Source organism: Melanerpes formicivorus, unplaced genomic scaffold, assembly GCF_026170545.1.
Source record: "Melanerpes formicivorus ecotype bairdi unplaced genomic scaffold, bMelFor1.0.p_v2 SCAF_109, whole genome shotgun sequence".
Taxonomy (NCBI): domain Eukaryota; kingdom Metazoa; phylum Chordata; class Aves; order Piciformes; family Picidae; genus Melanerpes; species Melanerpes formicivorus.
This window is the reverse complement of record NW_027142461.1, coordinates 1,367,739-1,380,565: the sequence shown is the minus strand read 5'-3', so window position 1 is coordinate 1,380,565 and position 12,827 is coordinate 1,367,739. Positions and strand designations below refer to the sequence as shown.

Below are 12,827 nucleotides of genomic sequence, written 5' to 3'. Positions count from 1 at the left end.
CCTCAGCACACAGCTGTATTGCCATTTGCTGTCCTGGAAATCCTTGCTATACCTCACCGCTACCCAGCAAAGAAGAAGGGATTGATCCTATTAGGATTTGTCGCTTTCCTATATATCAGTTGGTAAGAATTGCATGCTTTAAAACAGTGTTCTTCAAGGGTTCTACTAAAACAAGGCCAAAAGACTGTGCTTAGATTTAACTTCCTACCCAGGTACATGGGAGGCAGCACTCTGTTCTGTGGAGGAGTCATTTGAATTTCAGCTGTGACCCATGAAAACTATTTCCAGTGACAGGCAGAGCATGTTTCTTCAAACACAATACAAGTCCTGAGACCGTGCATATTATCTCCTGCTCTTTTAAGGCCACTTACAGAAAAGCAACTAAATTGCCATCATTTTCAGGGTATTTTAAGTTATTTCTGACAGGCTGGAGATTTTGTTTCTGTCAATACCACCAAATTTCTCTCCACTTGCTGTCTTGCTCACTGCAAACCCACTAAATCTCAAAGGTCTGGGGGTCATGAGACAGAAGAGGGGTAAATCTCAGTTTGGTATTTGGCAGGGACACATGGCTGGGTTTAGAAGCTTGAGCTAGAAAATGATACTCAGAGCCAGGTGCAAACTCATGGGTAGAAGAGAGGCATCTGCCCCAGTGCCACCTCCTACTCCACCGGTGGACACTGCCTACACTCCCAGCAATGTACCACCTGTTGGAGGGTGATCCTGAGAGAATAAACTGTATCTAACCGGCCCACACCAGACCATAGCCATCCACCCACCTTCTTGGCATGTGTCATGCACTCCTGGAGCTGGGTTTGCATCTGCTCCTGCTCATTGCATCTTGGCTGTAATGCAAGGATCTGAAGGCATAGCCTGCTCCATCCACCTATGGGCAGCAGTCAACACTTCAAACCGCTCTGAGGATGCCTTACATTGAGATTCTGCTCAGGAATGGGTCCATACAGTTTCAGTGCATGCTATGATACCACTTTCCAGAGCTCAGGAAACACCCTGGCCCTAGGGTGAAGGATGCAGAACAACTAGTCACCGGAGAGGTCACTTACCCCCATGCAAAGATTGTGAAAAGTCATGGGGACTATGCAGGAACCCATCCTTCCAGTTCTCACTCCCAGCTACAGACCACTTTTAGCCCACCAAATAAAAATCTGGGAGGAAAAATAAACTGCACAGATTAAATGCTTTGTGACTTGAAGCCCCTTAGAGTAGCTGTGGAAGCAGTGGCCTTCACTGCTACATTAGGTAACCAAGTTAGGAGCCATTTATACTAATCCAGCCCAGAGTCTAAGAGGATTACAACCACGACTTCCTAAATTCCTTTTCTATGTTCTGGTTCACCCAGTTGCTTAATGCCACCTTTGTTCTGCTTGTCTTTTGACAGCATTTGGGTTTTGCTGTCTTTGAGACCAGACGGCTCTGAGGCAACTGTTGCAGTCATGTGTTCCATGCTTTTGCCTTAAGCCCCTATCAGCTGAGCAATTTCACCCTACAGGAGACACAGCTCATGCCAGGACCTCAGTCTTCACCAAAGGATGAAGATCAACACAAACATCAACAAATTCAAACTCTCCCAGTGTCTTCTCTGAGGTTACATGGTCCTGAGCAGAAGATGGTCCCTTAAAGTGCTTAGGCACTGTGTCCTAGGACCCTGATAATGGGATAAAAGATACTAGGATTTCAGTACTGTTGCTTTCTCTCTTCCTGAGGTAGCAAGCAACCTACTGTCTGCTTTCTGTTTGCCTTCTTGTCATGGTGTCTTGCAACCACAGCTGACACCTTTCAACTAACTGAAAAATTTTATAGCCTATGCACTGAAATCTTGACAAGTGTACAGAGTTTACTGGTGGTGCTGCAGCCTGGAGATCTGTCCTAGTTCAGAGCAGGACAGATTGCTCATTGCTCCAAAAGGGGCAAAAGAGTAATGCTCACACAAATGGATTGGAAAGAAATGGAAAGTTTAAAGGGAAAAGCAATTCATACACTACAAAACTGCAAAGCATAGCAGTGAGCATAGCAAAGCATATAAAGTTCAGGTCCCTTCTCACTCTCCATTCCTCAGTTTCATAACACAGCTGCAGCCTGTTTGCCCCTTCTCTTTGAGGCGTGATGCTCAGTGTAAGGTGGCAGGCTGGTTGCCATCAGAGAGACTGGGACTGCATTCCCATGTTAGCAGTTGGCATGCTCCTCACATGGGGTGGAATTTAACCAAGAGTTCATTCTTTTGGGTCTCTTTGAACCCAAAGGCTCTTTTTAAGCAAGTGCTGCCCACAGGTAGAATGGCATATCCTCATAACAAGTGCTAGAGACATATCCCCTTCTTTTTATATTGTTTACACATCCAGTACATCCACACCTATGTATATATACACATGCACACACACATATAAAACCCATTAAAATGTAATTTTCACTATACTTAATATATTTTTGTCTTCTTCAGTCCAGGCATTTGCTACCAACTACTCTTGTAAGCTGTAAATGCAAATGCTATTAGGGAACTGATAGCCACTATAAAACTGTGGAATCATAGAATGTTTTGGGTTGGAAGGGACCTTTCAAGGTTATTTAGTCCAACCTCCATGCACTGATCAGGGACATTTTCAACTAGATCAGGTTGCTCAGAGCTGTGTTCAACTTGACCTGGAATGTTTTCAGGGATGGAGCATCTACCAGCTCTCAACCTGTGCCAGTGCTTTTTAAGATGAAGCTGGGTTTTGAGAGAAGAAAAGGCAGAAAGACAGGACTTTAGTGTAAAAAAAGAAGCCATGTTCATAGTCTTCCTTTTCCTTCTCTTTTCCAAATAATGTTTTTCAACTGGTTCTGGCACAAAGGAGCAAAGCAGCTACATCTGTTTGCCACATACCTCTTCCCCTCATCTCTTTTAGATCTGTGCTGGAAAATTTCCCTTGCCCTCTTGCTTCCTGAAAACTTCTTTCTACTCTCCAAAGCAGCAGTCAACAGTTGCAGAATAAAGATAGTGAGAAAAGAGCACAGACTCTCAATATCTAGATAGGGGCTGAAAAGGTGTTTTAACTGAAGAGCAAACATATATGTGAGAGCTCATTTGACTAAGCTTCACTTAGGCAAGCCAAGTGCACGTCCTTATTTCTGAGCATTTTGCTATTTTGCTGTGATTATACTGCTGTTAATAGCCAGTGCCACTGGGGTGAGAGCAGAACATTGTGTGCATTTCAACCTGCACTGAAACCCATCTAATTTAGCAGCGGCTTAAGTGTGCTTCACAGCAAATAGCCCAAATGCTGAGGAGCTGTAGCCAGCAGCTGAACTGATTTTCTCTGTGGCAAGATTATTTTGATAAGGTGGCCCTTCACGAGTTAGAAATTGTGAAGTGGTTCTCCTAACTGAGTAGTCCTAACCAAAGGTCATTTCTTCCCCTTGGCCAGGGTGCTGTGGATTTATTCTGTAACAGGAGAGTGGGTATATCCTCTCTTTGCTCTCTTCAACCCAGCCGGGCTGGCAGCCTTTTTCGCCGGTAGCCTTGCCGTCATCGTCTCTTTCTACAACTTCGGGGAGTTCCTCAACCGGATGATATGGGGTCAGTCCAAGTTGTGGTTTTTTCATTTCTAACCATTTGAAAAACAATTTGAAATGTATTCCTGTAATTGCCTGGGCAGGTGGGGAGACAAAACAAGCCCTCGGACACTGCAGGGTGGCATTGGTGCTTGGTTGCATGGGTTAGTTGATTAGGTGGTGTTGGATGATAGGTTGGCCGCGATGATCTTGAAGGCATCTTCCAACCTGGTTTACTCTATTCTATTCTATTTGAATGTCTGATGGAGACTGCCAGGTCCTAACCAGTTTACTAAACAGAATGAATTTGAGCAAGAATTCCAATCCTACCTGATCAATGTCTGGACCAGCTTTCTCTAATACGGTTCAAGATGCACCTCTTAACAGAACAATCATGCTCAAACAAGGGTTCAGAAAAGCCAAATCTCACTAGCTAAAATTCTTACTCCTGCATTGTGTTGTTTGTCAGACAACTGTTTACTGACAAGGCATAGGAAGACATTAGGATATTTGGGTGCAAGCATCAGGGCAGCTCTGTGAGTCAAACAGCACTTCAGAAAATCCTAAAACCACTGAGAAGTGCACCTGGATGGAATGGACCCTCAGCAAGCTTGGTGATGATACAAAATGGGGAGAAGTGGCTAGCACACCATAAGGCTGTGCTGCCATTCAGAAGGAATTGGTCAAGCTGGAATGTTGGGCAAGAGGAACCTAACAAAGTTCAGCAAGGGCAAGTATAGAGTCCTAAACCTGGGGAGGAATAATTCCCTGCACCAGTACTGGCTAGGGGCTGACGTCCTGTAAAGCAGCTCTGAGGATAAGGACTTGGGAGTCCTGGTGGACAAATTCACCAGCCAGCAATGTACCCTTGTGTTCAAGCAGGCCAGTGCTATCCTGGAGTGCATTAAGAAGAGAGTGACCAGGAGGTTGAGGGAGGTTCACCTCCCTCTCTACTCTGCCCTAGTGAGGCCATATCTTGAGTATTCTGTCTAGTTCTGGGCTCCCCAGTTTAAGAGAAAGAGTTCAGTGGAGGCTACAAAGGTGATAAGAGGACTGGAACAGCTCTCAGGAGTAGAGGTAGAACAGAGAGAGAGAACAGAGTGGGGATGTTTAGTGTGGAGCAGACTGAGAGGGGATCTTATCAATATCAAAAGGGCACAAACTGGAACACAGGAAGTTTCACCTTAACATAATGTAAAATGTCATTACTTTGAGAGTGATGGAGCACTGAAAGAAGCTGCCCAGGGAGGTTATGGACTCACCTGCTCTGGAGAGATTCCAAACCCACCCAGACACAATCATCTGGAAAACCTGCTCTGGGTGACCCCACTTTAGTAGTGGGGTTGGACTGGATCATCTCCAGAGGTCTCTTCTAACTTCCACCACTCTGTGATACTTTCAGAACATCCCCCTTCTGCCTTGGTAGCAGTAGAATCAGTAGTGGTTGAAAGAAAATGAAAGGCAGTTTTCTTACACAAATGGGTAGTCAGAAAACCAAACCAAAACTAAAAGGCATTTAGGAGGACACAGTCCACAGGTAGAAGAAAGAGAAAACTGATGAAGCACCTTTGGGGGTTTGGCAAGGGAGAGTATTATTATCATCATCATCATCCTTTCACCTTGTGATTCCCTCTCTTTTTCACTCAAGATTAAGTTTTTGGGGATGAAAGTGTTTCTGTCAGGAAAACATGTATAGTTATTTAGGACAAATACAGGAACAGTTGCAATTTCTTACACTAGCTTTTTGATGAAAGACTAAACTCTGCAAAAACACCTCTGAAAGAAAGGAGATAACCTCCCTCAGTTCTCAGCGAACATTTGATGCCTGATCCTTTTTGTGAAGTCTCACATGCCTGTCAAGCCAGAGTAGGGTGTCTGTAGCTAGTCTCTCACCATCAGTGTTCAGCTACCTAAAAGCAAAAGATTGACTTTCAAATGTGCTGAATAACCAACTTCACCGCTTGATGCTTTTGCAAATAAGATGCTTGCACTACATCTCCATGTTTGGAAATGTTGGATGAACTCTCTTCTTGCATAAACATGATACGAGTTGAGGATTGCTGGTAAATGAAAACAGATCTGCAGCCTTGCTGCAGGAGCTCTGGTTTAAGAGACATTATATAAATGTAAATATAAATAGTGGTTACCATTAATAACTATTACTAATCAAAGGCCACATCACTATAAGGCAGTAGAGGTTGTTATAAGAGATCTGATTTCTGATACACCTAGGCATTGGATTTTTCCATCACTGATTACACATTAGTCATTTCAGGCTTAGAGTACGCCTGATGCATAATTGGAGATAATCAGAATTAAAGTAATTTGATTTCCAAGGTGATAATTAATGGGACAAAAGGTCATGCCAAGCAGAGATCAAATTAACAGCAAAAAGTATGTGTTTTGAACAGCTATAAGCACTAAATAAATTAACATGTCTTAAGTGAGTATAAAAGATCTCTAAGAAACTGATGCAAGCACTCAACTTTGTTTTCTGTGCACACAGAAAGGCTGACAGTCATCCCCAGCTGTGATAGCATGAATCATAGAAGGGCATAGGTTGGAAGGCACCTCAGAGATCATCTACTCCAACTCCCCTGCCATAGACAGGGACACCTCTCAACTAGACTTGGTTGCCCAGGGCTTCATCCAGCCTGGCCTTAAATACCTCCAGGGAGGGGACATTCACAACCACACTGGGCAACCTATTCCATGCTTGTACTGAAGAAGAGATGCTAACATCCAGTCTAAATTTCCTCTCTCTCAGCTTAAAACCATTTTCCCTAGTTCTGTCACTAGCCACCCTTACAAAAAGTCCCTCTCCAGCCTTCCTGTAGGCTCTCTTCAAGTACTGGAAGGCAGCTATAATACCCTCCCAGAGTCTTCTCCAGGCTGAACTCCAGCTGACTCCAGCTCCCTCAGCCTATCTGCATAACAGAGGTGTTCCAGGCCTTCCATCATCCTTGTGGCCCTCATTTGCACTCACTCCAACAGTTCTATGTCCTTCTTATGATGTTAACCACAGAGAATAACTATAAACACAGCATAAATCATATCCTCCATCAATATCTGGTGTTCTTTTGCAATCCATGAATGTCTCCTATGTGTGGTGGGCCTGCCTCTCCATGCCCTTGATATTTTGCAAAGGGGCCATAAAATCCTGGCCATAATTGCATGGTGGTTTCATCCACGTGCAGGACACACATGTTACAGGTCCTTGTATTTGTGCAAACTCTTGCTACTTCATATACATCCTCAGCTCATCACCCCCAGGGCTGGCAGCATTCCCTGAACACTGATAAAAGAAGCTGCAAGCTGCACTCGAATAGCTGCACTTCTGTGGTATCTGAGGTTCCAATTTGATAATATGGGGGCTTTGGCAGCAACAACTTCTCCATAAGCTCTTGCCCACCACCCCTCACTCCTTCCTACTACACCCAAGAGAGGGATGAGACTTCCTTAAGCTGATATTGATAACAAGGTCCCAGTAAGCATTGGAACACAGCCAAAAGGAAGCTATTCCAAATTACAGCATATCAGAATCTTAATGTGTTCCTGACTGAGACAAATCTTTGGCTAAGAATTGCCAGAGTAAAATGAGCTGCAAACTGAATGAAGACTCAATTCCAGCTTACCTTTGTTCATGCAGCAAAAATGCCTCCACATACTCTTTGTCATCCTACTCTTTCTTGTCTCACTTTCACATTACAATCAGGAAGAAGATGCAGTTAAAATAACCCTGCAGTAAAAAAACCCATCACCAACCAGACAAAACCAAACACCACCACCACCAAAAACTACACACAAAGTGAAACAATCTGTGGTAAAAGAGGACAGACCTCCTCATCGCTCCGTATCTTCCACTCTGCCCATTTCCTTCTTCCCCCAAAAGAGAATGAACATGGAAGGATAATTCTGCCCTCACTCTTGTTTCCTGCTCAGTGCCCTAAAGGCATAGCTTGAGTTTCAGAGTAATGCAGTTGTCCACTGAGTTCCTATAGGCGCATCTAGAAACTCCTTCTACAATAACACCTCTAGCAACCAAACAATTAGACCTGATGGTTCTGATGCTGGTGGCATCTGCCAAGGCAGCCCTGCCTGAGCTGCTGCACCCCGAAGGGAAAGGCCCCAGCGGAACTTTTTCCACTTGCTGAGTTTGTGCCCAGAGAAGTTGTGTTTATTTGAAGGCACAAGAAGTGATCAACAAACAGCTCCACATGGGAAGCAAGGCTGGTTTCTTTCTGGTCTTACAGTCTGCAGACTCTAAACTGCAAATGAACTACAGCATACCTTGTTTCATAGGAGCTTCCTTCCCTGTCCTCTTATAGCTTCACCTTTCCTAAAACCAGCCACATAAATCACAGAATCATAGCACGTTTTGGGATGGAAGGGACCTTTGGAGATCACCTAGTCCAACTCCTCTGCAGTCAGCAGGGACATCTTCAACTAGGTGCTTAGAGCCCCAGCCAACCTGATGGTAAATGTTCCCAGGAATGGGGCACTCACCATCTCTCTGGTCAGCCTGTGCTAATATTCCATTACTCTTACTGTAAAAAATGTCTCTCTAATCTAATATCCACTCTTAGTTTAAAAGAGTTGCCCCTCACCCTGTTGTAACAGGCTCTGCCAGAAAGTCTGTCATTCATATAGGCCCCCTATATAAGCTGCAATAAGTTCTCTCTGGAGCCTTCTCCAGGCTGAATAACACCAACTCTCTCAGCCTTTCTTCATAGCAGAGGTGTTCCAGCCTTCTGATAATTTTTGTGGCCCTTCTCTGGACCCACTTCAACAGGTTTTCCTATGCTGAGGAGTCCAGAGATGGACAAACATTTACTTCTTTTCACCCTTACAGGTATACTCAGTTCCAACACCTGAAACATCTGCATGGCAGAGACCAAAAAGATGCAAGATCATTTCTGAGAGCTGGAAAATGCAGGTTGTCAAATAATACAACCTTGTTTTCCCTTTTCAGAGCAACCAAAAAGATGCCAGCCCCTAAATTTGTTTTATTATTTACAGACAAACTGTTTCATACAGTATTGGAGCCTTTAAAAATGTATTATCTCTCCTGTGTCTCTCCTTTGCCTTGCACAGTTGGATTGGTGGTAACTAAGGCAACCCAGCTGCACAGCCACAGAGGCACAGAAAATAGTACCAGTAATGGCTTTTTCTTTTTTTTTTTGGTGTCTTTTTGCAAATCCCAGAGTTTCTAGAGTACTAGACAACGTTGAGCAATACCAAAACTCCAAAGAGGATAATTGGAAACAATGGGCTGATTCTTTCACTTCCATAAATTTACCTCAGCCGTCAATTTGGCTGCAGTGTCCAAGTACTGAAAGTGAAGCCATTGCCAATGGGTAGCAAACATCATGGAGGCAACTGAGCCCTGAGCTCCTGTTACTTTGACCAACAAAAATAGAATGCTCAAAAGCAGATTTTCCTCAGGTTTTGCTCCTGGTGAGACATTCAAATCCTCAGAAGAAATCCAGGTCAAAGTTCTCCACATCAGACATTTCAGGTGATGTCTCTTCTCTGGCATCAGTATTTGAAGCTAGATGGAGCAGATTCATTGGCCTTCCATCTAAGACACCTGAAAAAAACCAAAACCATTTATCATCTGCTTAGTTTCAAAACTTTGAAATGCAGGTGGATAGGAACTATAGCTAGCAACAGCTACCTGTTCCACCTGTGACTGAAAATCCTGACGAGTCATAACAGGCAAACCACTTGCAAGATTTTGCAGTCACAAGGCCTCTGCTGAGTCCAGAGAAGTGTTCATTATCAGCTGATGGAACTGTCCTTTGGGAAAGAAATGGGGCAGAAAGCAAGGCTGGCTGGATCCAACAGATCCATGCCTGGATGCTTGCTGTCCTCCAGAAGGGAAAGCTTTGGTCAGCAGCCAGCTGAGGAATACCGGGGAATTAAATCCAGCATTAGAAGTACTCTAAAGCAAGGGGTAAGGCAGTACAAGAAGAATAAGAGCTGTTGCACTCAGGAAGAATGTCACACTTACAGTGGAGGAACCTCCTCATGCGCAGATGGATGTATTCCTCCACATCTTCCATGAGTTCTTGGATATCTTTTGAAGACATTGCTGAAATGTATTCACCTAAGGCTGAGCTGAAGTTAGGCAGCAATCCTTAATATTTCTCTTTATCAAGTACTTTTGCATTAAACAGGTTTTCCAGAAGTGTGTTTCAGAACCATGGTTTTCCCTGGGTTTCGTTTTTGTCTTTACACACTTGTGAAACCAAGCAAGCTCCCTTAATACCTTAAAGTCAGCTACTGGGAAATCCAGCCTGTGTGACAGCACAAGAATCTCTGTGATAAAAACCATCCTAGAATATGATCAAATTCTCAGTGCTGTCATTCTTCTGAGCAGCTGTTTGAGAGAGCAGAAACCCGAGTGGCAAATAAAGGGATGCAGAGGGCATCTGTGTGGGGTATTAAGTCATTCTACCATTGAACTGGTACAGGTTTATGAGTGTTAAAATGCTTGTTCTGCAGGTAACTATTAATCCACACACAGGTTTCACCCTTTGTTATTACTGCATCCAGGAGGGGCTTTTAAACTGAGCCTCCATTCCAGAAGATATTCTTCATTTAAAAATCATAGAATTGTTTAGGTTGTAAAAGACTTCTAAGATCACTGAGCCCAACCACTGTCTAACTCCACCAAGTCTGGTGCTAAACCATGTCGCTCAGCACTGCATCTCTGCATTTCTTAAAACCCTCCAGGGATGCTGATTCAACAACCTCCCTGGGGAGGCTGTTCCAGTGTTTCAGAACCCTTTCAGCAAAAAAATGAATTCTTCTAAAACCCAATCTAAACCTCCCCTGGTGCAACCTGAGGCTATCTTGTCTTCAAAAACAAAGCAGAAGAGTCCAGGGTCTGTCTATTTCTTTCAGTGGACAAATAATAGAGCCACAATTTCACTATGTTGCCACTGATGAATGGGGCTCAAATCTAAGGGGATTTACAACCCGGTTCGCAAACTAAATAGGATATTTACTTTTATCTCATCCATTCATCCTAGTTGTGCCACAAACCTGTGATGGCATATTTATACCCTTCATATTTGTCCCTTGCCCAAGGTGCAGTTTACCCCTCAAGTCGAGGAGTTCAGCTATTTAAAGGAAACCTAGACCATCTGTCACATGCCCTGCTCTTGCTGACAAGTTTATCTGATGATCCATTGGAGACAGACCGGATCGGAAGCTCTGGCAACCCGGGGCTTACGATCTTGTCACTGGAGGCCATGCACAACAGGTGTTTCGTAATATGCTGCCTCTGGCCTAATAGGTTAGGGGGGTTTTGGTGGAGTTCTTCCACCCCATCATTAAAATACCTGTTTGATCAGTACAGAATATTTACAGGACCTTTTGGGAAGGAAGAAATGAGAGACTTTTGCTCCATATTAGGTCAATTGCAAGCTGGAGAAAAATAAAATACAGCAATTAGCGTTTCAGGGCTTCTGAGGTCTACAGAAAGGAAGGCACCTTGGGTTCTCTGTGAGCAAGTGATCAGCAGCAGAGAAAAAGAGAGGCTGAGACAAGGTACCCAAATCTATTCAGTTACTGCCACACTTGGTGACCCATGGTCTCTAGCCCATGCTTCAGAAAGCTGTGGGTCTTCAGTAGATTCTGTGCTGTCCTGGCCAGCCATGTGATGCTCCAAATATCTTAGCTGTGGGGGTTAATCATCTGCTGCCCTTCCAAACAAGCTTTATTTTAAAAGCTCTTCACACATTCTTACACCAAACCAGGTTTGTTTGGTGGTGAATACTTCTTCCCACTAGCAAAGCCCCATTACTCTCAAAGGATGTGGCCCACGGTAGATTTCAAATCATCCCTTAGCAGTCATGTAAACTTTCACTTGCTTGGGACATCCCAGACTCATTCGACTTCTGCAGTGCTTCAGCACTAGCAGATGGCCCAAACCATGCACTCAGAGCTTACTCCCACTCCCAGATGGGTTTGGTTCCTCAGGGAAATCAGGAAGCAGGAGCCAGCTTCATACCTTCTTCCCGACAGCATGCTTGGGTCTGTGAGAGGATTTCTCTGTTGCACCCTTATATCCAATAATCCTTCCTCCTTTGCCTCCAAACAGGTGATTCGATTGTAGTGCTGGACTACAGGCAGAAGGGCAAGTGAATCTTCTTCTTCAAGCCAAACAATCTCTCCATGGATGCTGAAGCCACGAAGGAGAGGAAAATAAATGCGGCTGTGATAAAACCTTCCTCCAATGCATTGCAGCTTCTGGTGAAGCCATTATGTCATGAGACATATGGAAAACTGATGGAAGATATGAAATGTTCGCCTCCTACATGATAACTCAGCAACCACTATAAATAAGAAAACTGTCTTCATCTGTTTACACAGATTTCTCATCTCTTGCACAAGCTACGCGAGGATATGCCCATGGTTAAAACTCGCCACTGGTAAATGAACTCCCCCATGAGCTTGGCACCACTTTGTAGAAGACTGGTGAGTGCAAGCCAGCTCATGTTTGGATTGCCCTTCGTCAAGTCTGGAAAATATTAAGAGGAGGGGGAATTTTAACAGCGCTGTGACTTCCAAGCTAGCTAGATAACAAATTGGGCTAACAAGGATTGTAATTAGGAGTGTCTGCTCAGAGAGTTCACCACGAAGCCAAGTGCTTCTAACGAGAAACATGCTAGAATATTAATATGCATCATATCTCCCCTCCATTCTAACAGGAAATGTAAATGCAATGCTTTCTTCCTTTTTCTTGGTTTCAGTTAATCTTGCAGCAAAAGTAACCTAATTATACTGACTGTATGATTGCTTTGACAGAAAGCATGTTAATTTAAAGCACTGTTTAACATAAAGCTGCCTGCCATATAATTACACTCCATTCACATGTTTACTAATCTTGCTCAATATAGCTGATTTCTGTTATTAGCCTCAACATCTTGTTAACATCTAAAACACCGGAGATCTGCTTTCCAAACTGCAATAAACAGGCAAAACCAACAACAGCCTAAGTGTTCCTTAATGGTCAGTGTGAAAAAGAAAGATCTCTGTTATTAGCCTTGCATTTAAATGAGGATTTGAAACTAGTTGCAGCACTTAAACGTCTTCGTTGCCAAAACCCCTGGCTTAGAGCTGCTGTGCAGGCAGTTCACTGCGCTGTTATTTTCATCGTTCGAATGCCGCTGGAGCTTAGTGAAAACGAAACACATTGTAAGCTGCCTGGGGGCAATAGGAAATTAAAAGTGTATACATAAGGTGGTTGTTCTCACATGTTAAGCACC

At 43.8% G+C, this 12,827-nt stretch overlaps 1 protein-coding gene across 2 annotated transcripts in view; it reads left to right on the top strand.

Moving 5' to 3' along the window:
• ADTRP (androgen dependent TFPI regulating protein) overlaps window positions 1–12,549 on the top strand; it is a 36,310-nt gene extending 23,761 nt beyond the window's left edge. For both annotated transcript variants that reach the window (XM_068166876.1, XM_068166875.1), the window contains 3 exons: window positions 7–122; window positions 3,423–3,574; window positions 11,660–12,549. In XM_068166876.1, coding sequence (XP_068022977.1) covers window positions 7–122; window positions 3,423–3,574; window positions 11,660–11,703 — 312 coding nt within the window. In that variant the 3' untranslated portion in view covers window positions 11,704–12,549. The remainder of the gene's footprint in view (window positions 1–6; window positions 123–3,422; window positions 3,575–11,659) is intronic.
• Window positions 12,550–12,827: the final 278 nt, after the last annotated feature.